Source organism: Emydura macquarii, unplaced genomic scaffold (genome assembly GCF_026122565.2).
Source record: "Emydura macquarii macquarii isolate MOO-44397 ecotype Brisbane River unplaced genomic scaffold, CSIRO-AGI_Emac_v2 contig_670, whole genome shotgun sequence".
Classification (NCBI taxonomy): domain Eukaryota; kingdom Metazoa; phylum Chordata; order Testudines; family Chelidae; genus Emydura; species Emydura macquarii.
Window position 1 is genome coordinate 877,110 of NW_027130807.1, and position 16,932 is coordinate 894,041.

Genomic DNA, 16,932 nt, shown 5'->3' on the forward strand with positions numbered 1-16,932 from the left:
GATACAGAGCAATCTGGATCACTTGGTAAGCTGAGGGCAAGCAAACCATATGCATTTTACTATGGCTAAATGTAAATGTTATAGATCTAGGAACAAAGGGCGTAGACCATACTTTCAGGATGCGGGACTCTACCCTGGGAAGCAGTGACTCTGAAAAAGATTTGGGGTCATGGTGGATAATCAGCTGAACAGGAGCTCCCAGTTTGATGCTGTGGCCAGAAGGGCTTATGCAATCTTTGGATGCATAAACGGGAATCTTGAGTAGGAGTAGAGAGGTTATTTTAATCTGTCTATCTTTGACACTGGAGTGACTGCTGCTGGAATAGTGTGTGCAGTGCTAGTGCCCACAATTCAAGAAAAATGCTATAAATGGGGTTCAGAGAAGAGCTGCAAGAACAATTAAAGGGTTAGAAAACCTGCCTTATAGTGATACACTCAAGGAGCTCAATCTATTCAGCTTAACAAAGAGAGGATTAAGGGGTGATTTGATTATAGACTGTAAGTACCTGCATAGGAAACAAATATTATAATGGGCTCTTCAAACTAGCAGAGAAAGGTAGAACACAATCCAGCAGCTAGAAGTTGAAGCTAGACAAATTGAGACTGGAAACAAGGCATAGATTTTTAAGTGATGGTAATTAACCATTGGAACAATTCTCCAAGGGTCATGGTGGAGTCCCCACTACTGACCATTTTTAAAGCAAGATGGGATGTTTTTCTAAAAGATCTGCTCTAGGAATTATTTGGGGGAGTTCTATGATCACAGTGGTCCCATCTGGCCTTGGAATTGATGAATATGAATTGCTCTATCTTCCCCCACTTCCTTCCAGACCCCATCTCCTACTCCCTCATAGCCTCGCCTCTCTCCCTGTTCCCCCTCACACTCCATCTCCCTCCCTTTTCCTTCTCATCCTCCCAGCCCATCTACTGCTCCCCCCCAGGAGTTCCCTGCCCCTCCAGTCTCTGAGACATGAGTGGGTTTAGCCTGTGGAAGCTGGCGTGGTGGAAGGGGGTGAAAAGGGCTCCTGAGGCTTGTGGGTCAACTGAAGGCCCCATCTTTCTCTCTGTCTCACGTTACCCCCATCCCAGCACTCCAGTTCCCAGTGGCCATGTGGTGTATCGCATTGTAATGTCTCCTACTTTCCCTTTTCTCTGCTTCTTCCTTCCAGCCCTGCTGCTGCTGCTGCTGCTCAGCCCTGTCCCCCCCTGTCAGCCCTGGTGGCACCAGTCCAGTGCCTAGTCCTGTCGGTGTGGTGGCTGCTTCTCGTTTACTAATCTGTCTCTGCCTCCTTCTCTCCCCTCACGCTTTCTCTCCATTTTCCCTTCCTTCAGGAGACAGGCCAGACTCTGTGGTGGAAGATGCTCCTCTTCCCCTGTCTGTCTCACACTCTCGCTGTCCTGTGAGCTCCGCCGGTGCTAACCATTTCCCAGACTGCTTTGCAGCTGCGTCGATGTGCTGGGGTTGACAAAATGCCTCTGAATTGTTCACACCTCCAGCTATCAATCACACACACTCTCTCTCTTTGTTTTTAACCTGACTTTACCTCTCCAGCTATTTCAGTCTCTCTCTTTATGTCTGCGAGTGTATTTGTGTGTCTGGATCTCTGTGTGTGTCACTCTGCCGGTGTGTGGATCAGTGTGTCTAGATCTGCGCGTCTTGCTCTGTCTGCGAGCGTACCCATGCATCTGGATCTTTGTGTGTATCACTCAGTGTGTCTAGGGCTATGTGTGTATGTTTATTACTGTCTGTCTCTCTGTGTGTCAGTGTGTCTACATATGTTTGTGTGCGTCACTGTCTGTGTCACTCTGTCTACATCTGTGTGTCTGTCTGTAAGTGTATCAGTGTGCATGGAACTATGTGTGTGAGAGACGGTGTGGATGTCACTGTCTAGATGTATGGGTCTGTCGCTCTGTCTGTGAGCGTGTCAGTGTGTCTGGATTTCTGGGTCTGTCAGTAGGTATCTGTATCTGATCTTTTGTGTGTCTGTGTGTTTCTTTGCGGGTTTTGTGTGCTTTTGTTTTGTGTCTCTACGTATTGGTCTTTGTATATGTGTGTACTCCATGTGTCTCTGTGTGTATTTCCCTGCATGTCGGTGTCTCTGCCTGTATGCCTGTGTGTGTATCTACATGTGTCTCCCTGTGTGTCTGTCTGTCTCTCCATTGCTGTTCCATTTCCTTGTACACTCAGCAGCATGTGGGCATGTGTCTCTCCTCTCTGCCTTTTCCAGTGTTCTGCTCCCTTTCAGCTCCTGCGCCCTCTCCCCTTGGATCTTCCCTTCCCCCCAGTCCCATGTGCATCATCTCCTCTTGCAGCATCTGAGCTGCAGCTGCTGCAGCCAACCTCCCCCCACCCCCCACCCCCCACCCGCCCAGCACTGCTGTTAGCTGCACCTAGCGCCCCAGCTGCTGTCATAGGGAGGCCATTCAATCGCTAGGCCAGGACAAGCATAGCTGGGGCCTCCCGTGTGTATGTGAATGAACGCTATGCCATGGGGGCCCTGGATGTCCAGGGCTAGAGACACAGCACCATCACCGCGATCAGGACAATGGGGGATCCACTGAAGGCCTCTCCTTAGTGTCTTTATGGGATGGGTTCATCCCTGCTATGGTAAATCAGGGGTAGATCGGGCTTCCTGGATGTCTGGGGAGATGTCCTGGCTGATCCGGTCCTGCTCCCTGTGCTATAGGGTCCCATACCCAGTTCACAATAAGCACAAGAAGGGCCAGTGGACCCACAGCCTGGACTCTACTCCCAGGAGGGAGGAACAAGGCTCCAGCTTGTGTGCTTTGTCCAGCTTCTCGGGGCAGGAGGAAGAGCTGGGAATGGGGGCGGCCAGCAGGAGATGGAAGGTGGGGGAGATATTGGCCGTGCAGCACACCAACACCTTTACAGTCAGGCCTCCTGGAGTCAGCACCTGCTGGGATCAGACCCTTCATGGGCCTGGGTGGGAGAGCCATGGACAGGAGGGTGAGGCCTGGCCGGCAGATGGGCACTGAGAGAGGCCTGTCCACATGTGGGAGACTCTCAGTCACTCTCCTAGTGGGGTGGTGGGTCATGGCCATGCTGCTGCAGCTCAGATGGCAGGGTGCTGAGCAAAGGAGGCATAGTGGGGCAGCCTCCTCCAGCAGGATAAATGAGAGCTGCCAGCGCACCAGGAAATGCAATGGGATGTCATGCTGGGGGGTGGAGGGAGGTGCTGCCATGGCCTGGCTGGTGGGATACAAGCCATAGTGGGGCTGCCAGGACCTGGCTGGTGTGGAGTCACAGCTGCAGCAGGGCTGCCCTGTTGCTGACCTGCCAGCCCCGGGCATGTGGGCATGTGTCTCTCCTCTCTGCCTTTTCCAGTGTTCTACTCCCTGTCAGCTCCTGCGTCCTCTCCCCTTGGATCCCACCGCCGCTGGCCTGCGGAGCTGACATCCTGTAGCACCTGGCACTCGGGTTCCCCCAGGTGCCCAGCGTGTGCTGGGGCTAGCAGACAATTCATCTGTCAGGCCAGCACCTGCCTGGCAGAGAAAGCAAACAATAGCAGCTGCCTCTTTGTGAGAGGGAGCCTGTGTGTTCACAGAGGTTAATGGCTCTGAGAGGCAGGGCAGGCCGTCAGCAGAAAGAAGCAGAAGCAATAGCTAAAGCTTTGCCTCCGTTCCCTATCTCTCCCAGTCCGAGTCAGGGGGGCCTGAAGGGCCAGCGGGTGATGCTCAGGCCTCCACTGAAGGGGTGAGAAGTACCAGAGGCTGGGGAGAAGGGTGAAACACGGGGGCCTCCATCTGTAAGGCCAGAGCAAGACAGAGGCCAGGTCAAAGAGGATCCGCACCAAGCTGAGGCCCAGAGTGAGCGAGGTGGACAGGGGCCCTTCTGAGGCGACATGCCTGGATCCATGGCCAATGAGTCCAATGGGTGAGAGGTATGAGGGGAACTCTCTCAGGGCCAGGGGGTGAGGAGTCACCTGATGATGTGAGGGATTCACAGGGATGTCACTGGGGGTGCTGAGGGGGATTTCTTCTTGGCATCAGGATATATCCGTGATGGGGAGCAGTTGGGGCTGCATTGGCAAAACCTGACTCGTGGCTCAGAGGTGGCCCCCTGCCCCCTTCCCTTACATCCATCTCCTCTCTCCCCAGGTTGCCGTCTGGAGGCAAGATGGTGAACACGGCCCCTGTGCCTGGGCAGACCCAGCATGACGAGTCTGACCGCAAAACGGAGCCTCGCTCATCTGTCTCGGACCTGGTGAATTCCCTGACCAGCGAGATGCTAATGGTGAGTGCAGGCCGGAGCCCCCGTGCCTCTTACTTGGAGATACCCCTGATCCTGTCTGAATTGCTCCATGCCCAACACCCCTGCTCCGCTCCCTACAGTGTCCCCTTCTGGGAGAGGCTGGGACTGGAGTAGCAGGGAGCTCCCCCACAACCAACGCTCCCAACCCATTTCCTGCAACCTAGCTACATCTCCACTGAAAACCAACCACAGTTGCATCCTTGGCTGCAGGGTGACACTGCAGAGAGCACTCTGGGAAGGTTTGCAGGGTCAGTCTAGGCCCATGTTTCAGAGGCTGTTGCCAAGACGTTGAAGGATACCAAACCCTGCAGGGGTGATGGGCAGGCTAGTCCAGACTCCTGCTTCATTCAGGGCTCATGGAGGTATTCTAGACTCGCGTTTACTTTGGGGCCGATGGGCGGGTCATTCCAGGCTCATGCTTCATCTAGGGGCCGTTGCTGAGACACTCTAAGCTCCCGATTCCTTCGGGGGTGATGGGCAGGTTGTTTGGGGGAATCTCCATCGGGACGTGCCCATCTGACATTCCCTTCAGGGCCTGTGCTGGGACACGGCTGAGAGGAGATTCAGAAAACAGGCAGCCCAGTGGTGGCAGGGGAGCCTGAGACAGGGTTGATCAGGCTCATTCACCTTGCGGAGAGCTCTCTGTTCCTTTGTGTGGGCTGAGCAAACCCCAGCTGGCCTCCAGGAACACCCCCTTGTCACAGAGCTGGCCAGCGTGTTGGATCAGGAACTGTGACGCTGTTTCCTGAAGTCTGCAAACCCCAGCTCTCACTCTGCTCCTTACTGACGGGAGGCCAGGATGCGGCTGACATGGCTGAGTGTGTTCTGGCACCTGTCCAGTGCAGATGAAATGAGTAAAAAAACTTCTCTGGAGCTCTGTACTGAATCCTAAGCAAGGCAGGATGGGGGAGAGAGAGACACCAAGCCCAGGGTTCCCAAAACATCTCAGGGAGGCTGCGGGAGCTCTGCAGTAGAGCTGGCAGGGAAAGGAGAGGGTGCCCAGCCGAGAGGGTAGGCACCACTGTGGACGGAGGGTGATATATCTATTTATTGGGGTAGCATTACTTTTGGGAGAAGTTTTATTTGCTGTCACTATTGATGGAGTTAGGCAATACACTAATGACATGCTGAGAACACTCTATGTCAGGATTGCCCACCCCATGCATTCAAAAATCACAAGTCATCCTATGCATTCAAAAATCATGCCCCCCAAATCATGAGATTGGCTAAAGAAATCACAAATTTTTTAAAATAATGTATTTGGGTTTTTTTTCATTTCTTGTCTGGCTTTGGAGCATTCAGGGGCTCACGTTTTTCTGTGCCACCACAGGAGGGCAGGAAACTTGCTTTGTTTTTTAAAGGAAAGCCAAGAGTCTAATAAAAGAACCTGACTCCAGGAGCTGGGGCTTTGAGAAATACACCAAGAGACTTGCCAAAGTTTGTAACCCTGAGATTGGGGGAGTTGCAAGCAACCCATGAGGATGGAGAAGTGAGACAAAGGAGATGATGTTAGAAATATGGGCAGGAATTAACGCCTCTTGGGAAGATACCAACCGTATGCAGGAGGGTGGAGTGGGGAGAATCTGGAGCAGGGATGTTCAGTGAGGAACCTTGGGAGAGGCTGGGGATGGGTGAGACAGGACACCTGATTTATGAGCTTTCAATGCCAATTAGATATCGGGCATTCATGTCTTTGAACTGCCTGTGGCTAGAGTGCTGGGTGCCGCACAGGGAACCTCAGTACCGAGGCAGCGCAGAGCAGAGAGGAGTAGTGGGAATTGTTGTGCAAAGAGAGAACAGGGCTTGATCTAAAAGCCACGGAAGTCACTCATAGACTCAATGGACTTTGGATCTGGCGCTAAGGGAGCTAAGGCCAGCGTTTCTCAATACTGGCCCCTGATTTTGTGTGCCCCATTGGAGACCTTAAGGTATCTTGAGCTGGGCAGTTAAAACCTGAAGGCATCTAAAATCAATGGCCACTTGTGAGAAACGGTGCCTAAATGATATAGCTTGGATGAGAGATGACTGGGGGAGCGAGGCTATGAATAGTCCAGAGCAGGAGAGCGAGCGTAACAAGTGAAAGGCAGGCTCGGGGTTGAGACACTGGACCGGGACTCCAGAGATCTGGGTTGAGTTCCTAGGTCTGCCAGTGACCTAGGTAACTCCTTCAGTCTCTCTGGGCCTCGGTTCACCATCTGTAAAAAAGGGAGAGTGATCCTTCCTTCGTCTATCAGGGCGATTTAGATTGTAAACAGTTTGGAGCAGGGGTGTATATACAGCGTCAGGCATAACAGGGCTGTTTCCTGACAGTGGGAGCGGGGGGGCCGGAGGCAGAGCCGTCGCTCACGCTGTGTATGGCCAGCCAGGCTAGTGCATGGAAACCAGACTTCAGGGAAGAGCCCTGCCCTGTGGAGATGGGACCCAGTGGAGCTTTTCCGCCTGTGTTTAAGGGGGGAAAGGATCAGACAGAGGGGTCAATAAGGGGGCATCCGGCCCACACTGCCCTGCTCAGGTGAGAATTTGCACACAGCTGGCTCTGTCCCCCTGTGTGACCTTGGACTGAGTGACCGTGTTGCCAGGTGCTAAAGAGAGATGGGCCCAGACCCAGACACCTGGATCCCAGCATGGACCTGCCCTTGGGAGTGATCTATATGGGGGTAGCAGCCCTGCCCGCACTGATTCTGCACAGTTCAAGCCAGTAGGAACTTTGCCACAGGCATCTGTGGTCTCGGGATCAGGGCTGTGGTGATCGCATTGGCCCAGCAGGGCAGAGTCATTACCCCCACCACCTCCCGGCGCTATCCCAAACCCACAAAAGGTCTTGTCTCAGTGCGGGATCCGGCGTTAGAAGAATGGCCTCCGCTTCTTTTGAGGGGCAATGTGGCATCGTGTGGCGCCCCCTTGTGGCATAGCTAGGAAGAGCAGTGCCAGTGGTCAAGCACCCTCTCCTTGAACCGGGGTGCACGGAGAGATCAGACGGGTGAGCCAGAAAGCAATCCCTCCTCCCCCCTTCCCACCCCTCTGCACTGAAGCATGAAAGCAACATGCACCCTGCAGGCTGGGACACCCCATCCAGGGGATACGGGACGAGCACACCCCTGCAGATAGAGGGAAGGACAGACTGGCTGCTCTCTGCCCCCGGCTGCATGGCTGGGTCTTGGGCCTGGGCCAGGCAGTGGGAAGGGAGGAGCTGTGAGCATCCCCCAACCTGGATGGGGCTGAGCAGACCCTGCCCCTTCCCTCGGTCCCATGTGTATGTGGAGGGAGGCCAGAGTTGCCCAGCTCAGACACAGGGTCCGATCCAGTGCCCTTGTCTAGGCTACATTTGCCCTTTAAAACATCCCTGCTGAGATGTACAAAGGTGCTCTACAGAGTCACAGAGCTGGGGCCACCGTGGGGAATGGGATGTCGCCCCCTACTGCCAGGGGAGAGGCTGCAGCCAGCAGCCAAAGGCCTGGAGCTCACCTCCCCCAGACATGGAAGGGAGGGTGCCTCCCGCAAGCCAGCGCCATCTCCGGGGCTCTTGGTCCCATGCTCTAGTCCTGCCACCTGCCCCAAGCTCCGGGACAGCTTCCATGGCAGGCTTGGGGGGGGGGGGTGGAGCCTGGCTGCAGGGCAGGGAAGAGTCCCCTAAAGACTAGGGATCCTGGGGCAGTGACCGAACCTCACAGAGGTGTGAGGGGCACAACCTCCACACACAGCGGAGACAAGCAAACAGCTATCTAGCGACACACACACACAGCACAGAGCCGTGCTCCAGCCATACAGCTCCCCTGCAGAGCCAGGTTAACGTCCATTAGGGTGCACATACATCCAGGGCAGGGACATTTGCACCCAGAGCCCCCTGGCCTGGACACATGCCTACAGGGTCACCAGTGTCATAGGCCTGCACCCGCCCCACACACTCCCGCACACTCTGGTGGCCCATGGCCCAGCCTGCTCAGTCTTGGGGAAGGCCCCTGAGCCCAGCAAAGAGCCCCTCCTTGGTCCCGTAGTATCACCCTGCGCTGTAAGTGGGCCCACTCACATTAAACACACTGGCAGAGCAGAGGCAGGAGCTAATGAATGGCTGGGCCACCGCCAAGGGCATCTGCCCTGTGGGAAGACATGCAGACAGGACACCCCTCGCCACTGAGCCACCCAAACCACACAGGTCATGGCAGGGCCGGAGTGGCTGCCTGCCTCTCCCACCCCCTACCCTGGCCCCATGCTCAAGCCAGGCCCTGGAGCATGGCATGGGGCAGGGCCCACTGCCCAGGCACAGGGACACATTGGACAGTGTGACCTGCTTTAGCAACCTGTGGCCTCTCTCCCTCCGTGCTCCCCATGCCCTGCCCCACTTCCACTGCAAGCGCCCTACTCCTCCTGTGCCCCCCTCCTCCTCTGCCCCCTGCCCCTCCCTTCCCCTCCTACCCTCTGCCTCCCCCTCCCTCTCAGGACCCCATTCCTGCCTTTCCCCCAGCAGGCAGCTCACTGACCCCTCTGACCCTCCCACCCTGGCTCCTGTTCTGCCAGCCCCTCTCCCTTCCATTCGCTGCTCCACAGCCCTCAGCCTGCCTCTCTGGCCCGAGGGGAGAGGAATCCAGCTGGGTAGCTGAGCCTGCCAGCCCTGCGAGAGGAAGGGAAGCTGCTCTGTATAGGGCTCTAGGATGGTGGCACCCTGCTCCCTCAGCTCCCCGGCACCCTTCCTCAGACTGTTCCCCAGGGAGCCTGGCCCAGAGGTCACTCAGCTGCATTGCCTGCCTAAAACACAGGCACTCAGCAGAGCCGGACCTGGCCCTCCCCACCCAGAGTGGAGGGCAGTGTAGCCCTTTGCCCCGAGTGTTATGCCTCCCCCAGTGCCCAACCCACACAGCGTAGGAGTTTGTTCCAGCCCTTAGCTGTGGGACGCAGCTCTTTAGCTTCAGCCGTGGAGACTCAGACCCTTGGCTTTGGAGGTGCCTATTTCCATTCCAGGTCATGAGCAAGACATTGTTCCTCTGGCACCAGTACTTGGACTTCCAGACACACAACCATCAGCAGATTCCCATAGGCCTTGCTATGCTGAGCAAGAGCCACGTCTGAGCCATCACTGATGAAGGCACTGTTCTGAGGAAGCTCACATGGCTGGAATCCATGCTGGCATAGACAGGGCACTGCTGAGGGGAAGCTCACGGCGCTGGAGACAGCTTTGTAGAAATGAGAGATGAACATGACTGGTGGGGACCTGGCTGGGATACACCCCCTCCCCCTGGAGTGTGTTCTCCAGGGATCTGTCCAGTCCACTTTTAACTGACCCAGCAAAGCGGCTTCCACCACAGTCTTTCGGGAGACTCTTCCACAGCCTAACCCTTCACCATTGGGAGACTATTGCGGCTCGTCTGTGTCTCTCCATTGCTCCTACCTAGCCCCCCTTAAACACTCTCCTCCCCCACTCAAAATTCACATTCCTCATGTTCTCCTAGACAGTTGTGCCCTGGCGCCACCATCAGGGACATGTGTGGGGGAGGCGAGGGAGGCAAAATGGAATTACCTTGGCTGGAATTTGGCCAGGACGCTGGCACTAGCAATACAGTACAGCGTCTCATACAAGCTGTATCCTTCCCCAGACACATTACCCAGCTACATAACATGATTGCAGAGAGGGAGAACAGCAGAAGGATGGGGAAACAAAATTGTTTTGCCACTTAACACTCTCATTTGTCCCAAGGACGCAGGAGACCATGGGCCAGATTCTCAGCTGGCATCCATCAGCGTTGATATGCACCAGCTGAGAATTTGGCTCAATAGCTTTTAAACTCAGGGTCAGTTCTTCCATATAGGCAGGGCAGCAAAAACCTCAAAGGCAATGCTGCCAGGGTTTTCCCCTTCTCCCTGCTGCTGCTAGAGGTATGCATGTCTGTGCCCTCCTCAGTGATTGGATTGAGGATGGGTAGAATTAGAAGGGCCCTGTGGATGTGAGTCAGGGAGATCAGGGTAGCTGCTGCTGGGACCCCAGAATGCATTGTACTAGATTCCTTACTCTGTGCAGCTGGCTTCCAAGGCTGTTGGTGGAACGGAAGCTAATGACATAACACAGTGTCCTCCGAATGACCCAGGGAGGTGTCCCAAGTGACCCGGCAAGCTGCCTTCTGAGCGACCCAGGGAGGGACCTACACGATGACCCGACCAGGTGCACCAAGGGATCTGATGATGTGTCCTCAGAGGTGTATTTTGAGTGTGCTCATGGGGGACACCCAAAAGAACTGAGGAACTGTCTAGAGCCCCCTCACTTGCTGCCTGCCTGCCCAATTCCCTCTGGCTCCTGGAAGAGGGTGATGCTCAGGTGGATGATGAGAAATGGGGACATGTCCCACGTTCTTTGCTTCTGAGCAGAGCTGGCTGGGGAAAGGAATTTCTGCTTCACAGGCAATCTCGAGATTTCCCTTCCTCCCACCTTGGAGCAGCAAGTCAGAAGGGCAGCATTCACCACAGAACGAAGAGTCAGAAATCTTCCGTGTGAGAAACCATGAGAGAACCTTATGGAAACTGTTCCCCTGGGACTTCACTGTTACAATGTAACAGTGGAAATGATAACATCAAAGTGAAATGCTTTGATACTCTCCCCTTGTAAATTTCAGTGTAACAGATGTGTTCCTCAGAATGGTTTGATTTCATTGGATCAGTGTTTTCCGAGGGAAAGCTGTTCCGCAGGCCATGTCTTGACCAGCTCTACTTCTGAGGGTTATGTCTACACTTGATTGCAGCCCATGGAGACATCACCCAGGTAGCGGTGATCTAGTTAGTTCGAGAGCTGGAGCAGTGAAGCAGCAGTAGCAAGGGGTTCACCGTGGACATTACAAGCCTGCCTAGATGCCTGGGTAATTACTCCCGGAGCTAGCCCAGCCTGAAGCACATGCTGCTGCAGCTTCATTGCTCCGGTACCCAGCTAGCTAGATGAAACCTTGCTCAGGTATGTCTGCTTGAGCTGCAGTCGCACTCTGTGATTGCAATGTAGAGGTACCCTTGTATCTCTAATGCACTAGTGTGTGTGGTGGTGGGGAGGGGCGTCCAATGGGTCTCTAATGCATTGGGGTGGATGTGGCCTTCCAGTGGGTCTCTAATGCACTAGTGTTTTGGGCCAGCATCCAGTGGGTCTCTAATGCACTGGTGTGGGGGGGGGGTTGGGGGGGAGATGGCCTTCCAGTAGATCTCTAGTGTACTTGTGTGTGGATGTGTGTCCATCCATCCAACAGCTCTCTAATGCCCTGGTGCGTGGGGTACGGGGCACCCAATGGAGGAGATGGATGGACAGCTTCCTAAGGCAGCATCAGTCTCTGGCAAATCTGAACCGGCTGGCTCCTTGATATCTCCTGTGCTGCCCCAAGACCCTGCTGGAACGCAGTGCCATTGGTCTCCAGCACTGAACCCCAGCCCCGGCCAGTGACACCACAGGAGCAGCAGCAGCAGAATGCAGCAGTGCGGGGGTTGAGAGCCAGGGCTAGAGGGTGAGTGTCTGGGGGGGCAGAGTACGCCCGCCTGGACTGACACGACAAAGTGGAGCTGAGTCCGCTGAGTGAACGGGGGTGTCAAGGGTCGTGTGGCAAATTCTGCATTGAAAGGGCCTGGTGTGTGCCAGGAGGTCTCACGTTTGGAGCATGCGGCGACAGACCGTGGAGTGTAGGAGACCTGCCCCTTCCATCTTCTCTCAGCAGTTCTTCCACTAAAGGAACTGCACTAACGTCAGCCATTGTCATCTCCCACCACCCCAATCGTTTGGGCTTGACCCCTTATTTAGGGATGTCAAAGAGCCTAATTCCCATCTTGGTTTTCAGCTTTGAGGTATCTCTTCCCACCTCCGATAGACAGGACCATGTGGAAATCCCTCCCCATAGATATTTGGGTATGTTATTCCTCTCTCTCCCCACTCAACCCTCTTCTCTTCCACCTAATGCTCTCAGACCATACGCCCTCGCCATTAGCCGCTGTGCGTGTGAGGGTCCCATCCTCTGCCAGGTCCCAGTGCCTCCACTGTGTTGGGTTGTGGATGCCAAGCTGTCCCGGGGCTGCCCGTGATGAGACGCAGCCTGGGCCGTCAGACTGGTTCTGGGGAGATGGCTGCAGTGATGTGACAGGCAGGCTGTCAGGAAGGATTTGGCTAATTGGAGCTCTGGACCCTACTGAAGCAAGCGCGTGGAGCGGAGCCAGGAGCCGTCTGAGGAGATGCCGGTGACAGAGAGAGAGGCTGATCCCCTCTGACAGCTGCCTGGACAGCAAAGGAGCCACAGGCCCGGCATCCAAAATATATTCTCTATTTGTCTAAACATCGGGGGAAGAGTTCAGCTCCCAGTGCCCTGCAGAGGCATCTCTGCTGGGGACAGAGAGGGGAGCATCAGAGAGCCCTACAAACAAGGCGGGGCTACGGACATTGGGGGAAAGGGAGGAGACCAGCTAGGCGTTGGCAGGACACCGAGGAGATTGCTCCCCGAGACTCTCCAGACCCACAGCCCACTACCACCAGCCCCAGGGGAATATCCCCTTCATCTTGTGGCTGAGACCTTTCTGTGTTTGGGCATCTGCTTCCACGCAGCCACCTGTGTATCCAGGAGAGTCAGCCAGGAGTGAATAGCCAGCCCCAAGCGCCCCTCGAAGGCTCTAGGATGAAGGGATTTGTTCTCTGAGCTCTGGGAGCCTGTAGCTGCGACTAGACATGGATTCCCTCCACCCCACCCCATCCATCTAGCCAGACACCCTGTCACAGGGCCACACACACACCAACAGAGATCTGAGGGCCACATGCAGAGGAGGGAGCTCAGCATCAGCACGTAAGGAGACAAGGCCTGGGATCTCCAGGTGTGGTGATGTGCTGATGAATTAACCAGAGCTGCCCCTGAACCTTGCTTCAGTCAGAACCATGGCCTGAGATTTTCCCAGCGCTCCCCACACTGGCAACTCCTCTCCCTTCCGATGCGGTGGCTGGCTGAGCTGAGAGCTGTGGAGGAAGGAGAGCGGCCTGCCTCAAAGGGGCCTGCAGTGCCTGTTTCCGGTGGCAGTGCCCGAGCTGCGCTCCACGTTTTCCCTTGCTGGCAAGATGCTGGGAAAATTTCTCCTTGGTGCGTTCAGGGGGACAGTATGGCACACACAGCACGCACATCTGCTCCGCTACATGCCCGCACAGTCCTCCCTCTGCCCAGTCCCTGGGGACTTCCCGGGCAAGCCCTCCACATCCACTTTGGGCCTATGGTCCCAGCTTCCTCCAGGCTGCGCTCGTACTGCTAGGGGGGCTTGTGCTGCCCTCCTCGTGTGTCTGCAGCGCTTTTATCTCTTCCCCATTCCTCAAGAGGAGCCATGGCCAGCCTTCCCAACAGTTCCTGGGCCGTAGGTCCCAGACCCCAGTCGTCTGCTTGGTCTCAGTGCCTCAGACTCCCAATGGATCCGGGGGAGAGAAGGGGCTTTCATCATTAATGGGGGAGAAGTGCAGAGCCGCCAGCACCCGCAAAGCCTTGCAGTTCATCCAGTCCAGCCAGGGCGGGGACCAGAGAAACCTGGACAGGGCTAACACAACCCGCTGGCTCATCCCGCCCCCTGTCCCTTCCCCCCCCTCCCTGTCTAATGACGTCTCCATCCTGAATCCGCACAGCCATGGTGCCGCCACCTCCTCCGTGGTCAGCCACTTGGTCGCTCATACTTCTAACCATGGGGCCTGTCTGTTGGAAGATCCACGGGCCCTGAGCCCGGGCCCTCAGACCGCTGCCACATCCACAATGCCACTCAGTGGCTCTGCTGGTGACGGGAGAACTGGGAGCATGAAAAGCTTATGCGCCACTAAAGGTATCGCCCACAGGGATCTGACTGGAGTTGTTCTGGAGTCCCTAGTCGGGCCGCATGCACTATTTTAAGCCAGAAAGAGACACAGGACGTTGTCTGTGCAAAAAAGGGCTCCTGGCTTGTTGCTGCTACAGATCCTGCCGTCTGCTACCTGACTCCCAGCCTCATCCTAGATTCCAGACTTTGACCCTGTCCTGTTCCTGGATCCAGCCCTCAGCCTCCTTCCAGTCCCTGGACCGCATCACCCTGGTTTCTGACTGCTCTACTTCCAACCCATTAAGCAAGGGGTTGTATATCAGCTGTGCCAGCTCTGGAGTAGCTCCAGGGGCATCATAATTCAGAGACATCCCCCTGTTAAAGTTCCTCCCCTGCTTCCCCCTTGCTCTGCAGGATAATAATTAAACTGCAGGCCTAGGTCAGCAGCAAATTACTACACCCCGTGTACTGGCTGGGCTGCTCTGGCCAGTGAATAGAGGGGAGACTCAGTCCATGTACACAGCAACTGCTCACTCCTGCATTCCCAGACCCCAGCTCTGGGTAACGGGCCGGGAAGCAAGGAGAGTCACGCCCCTGCACAGACCCGTAAGCCAAACCACAGTCTAGGCCACCGAGGATCAAAGATGTTCACAGCCTGTGCTTGCATGTATATTATAGTCCTCAGCAAAATCCGCCTGGCAGGTACAGCGTATGCCTTGGGTGGGGAGGGAAGGGTCGGGGTAAAGGCTGTTTTGTCGACTGTTGACATTTTCAACCTTTCCTGTGCTTGTTTGGCTTTTGATTTTCCTGGCATTCTAGTGATTTGTTTGGTTTAGTTTAAACCACAACCTCCTTTTAAGACCATTTCCCTGGAAATGACTGATGCGTATTTTCAACCTTAACTCCAACTTAAGGGAGCTTGTCATCATGGAATAGAGAGAGATCTAGGGAGCAACACAGTATTGTGTGAATGCAGCGTGGTGAGAATTCCTCTGCGCACCACCAGGGGGAAGCCTTGGTGCAAATGAGATATTCATCATTAATCGCTGATTTGTTATTATGAGCACTAAAACAGGGAGAGCACATAAGGGAGCCTGGGAGCTGAGAGAGTTGGAAGGCCTCCCATCGACGAGACCATCAGAGGAGTTATGCCTGTGTGCCTTGAACCAATGCAGGGAGCAGGGTAGCATAGACCTCTGTGCTATCAGTAGAGCGGAGATAACAGAAAGGAAGCCGGGAATGATTGGAGTTCAGCCAAGAATGTCATACAAGAAGCAAGGGCCCTGAGCATGGGAAGAGCACATTTAGATGAGGCGACTGCTGACACTCCGACAATGGAGCAAGGTCGGAGAGGTCCCATCAGTGGAAATGTTCACAAAGGGCCCAGATGAGACAGGCAGAGCAAGTGGAGGCAGCTGAGCTGGGGTGCCCAGGACTTCCGTTCCTGCTAGGGATTGGGACTGGAGAACAAGGGCAATTTGGAGAGGCACGTGAGAAGCAGGCATTGCTGATTGCCAGGGAGGGCGAGCCAGGGCCTGAGGCTAAGCCGGGTGAATTGCTTGCTAGAGGGTTAGCACCACCCATGGCTGATGAGAAGCAGAGTAACTGAGCAGTCAGGAGTACATTTGTCTTCAGTCGCCCAGCCTCACTTCCTTCCCTCATGGCAGGAGCCTTCCCTCCCGCTCTCCATTTCCCTCCCTGGCAGACTAAGACCCCTTTCATGCCAGCTTCATGATGATAGCAGGGGAGATGGGCTATGCTGCTAGTGGGATGTAGGAAGCTCCTTCTCTGCAAGCAGCACGAGGGGGCCTGTGCCTAGTGCGCCAAGGGCTCCCATGCAGGGCACCTCTAGGCTTGGCAGTTCATAGCCCTGGCACCTCTGGGCTTGCCGCGTCTGCTATGAAAGTAAAAAAAAAAAAAATGCCTGAGCCCCGGCACCTCTTTCATTAAATTAAGCAGTGCTGCCATGCCAGCTGGGGCTGGCCTCACATTCCGGCAGGTGTGGTCTGCCATTTCCAGGCCCCGCCTCCCAGCGGTCTAGCACACATGCTGGGGAGGCTGGCAAAATCCAGAGACTCCTTCTGCAGGCTTGCCCTGAGCCGTCTCAGCCGGCTCTTGTGCCTGGCAGTGCTCCTTTATTCCCTGCCCTCTCTCAGGCCAGAGTGGGATTTTGGCCATCGTTTGCGGAGCGCACTGGGCTCTTTGGGGGGGGGGGGTTAAAACCTCTGCTGGCCATTGGTGTGAAATGCTAGCCCAGCCCAGCAGAGCTTTTCAAACCAACAGAGGGTTCCAGAAGAAACCCTCCCCCATTTGTGACCATAGACACTTTCTCTGCTCCCAGGCCACACCCTGGCCCCACGGAAGCCCAGGGAGCTTTGCTGATTATCAGGCAGCATATTCAGCAGCAACCGCAACAGAGCCTTCCCGCCCACTGCACCTCCCACCCTCCCCCGGCTGGCTCAGCAGCTGATTGAACCCAGGGCTTCAGGATCTAAAAGCGGGAGCGGCTAGTGCTTGAGCTAAAGGACCAGCTTCTCCAGCTGGAAACCGCAGCTGCCGTCTCATAAAGCGCTTCATGGGGAGCCCCCGGCCTGTGCCCTGTCTGTGCACTATGTGCACATCAGGTCTGCAGGCTCGGGCCCTGGTCATTTAAGCAGCATTGTCCCGTTCCTCAGAGGCATCTCCCGCCCCTCCCCAGTGATTGAGCTTCCCAACCCATCGCCAGCAGCCTCCAACCCCCTTCCTCACTGCGGAACGTCGCTCTGCCCCTGACTAGAGATGTCTCTCGGGTTTGCAGAGTCCCAAGCTGCCTGATGGGGAGAAATCAGCCCACTAGGCGTCTCCTCCACTGGTCCCGTCTTGGGGAGGGAGAAGGAGAGAGGGCCAGGGTGAAGGGC

At 55.5% G+C, this 16,932-nt stretch overlaps 1 protein-coding gene across 1 annotated transcript in view; it reads left to right on the top strand.

Moving 5' to 3' along the window:
- Positions 1 to 16,932, top strand: part of SYT7 (synaptotagmin 7) — a 151,189-nt gene that overhangs the window by 113,817 nt on the left and 20,440 nt on the right. The window contains exon 8 of the mRNA XM_067541465.1: positions 4,120 to 4,255. Within this exon, the coding sequence (XP_067397566.1) occupies positions 4,120 to 4,255 (136 nt within the window). The remainder of the gene's footprint in view (positions 1 to 4,119; positions 4,256 to 16,932) is intronic.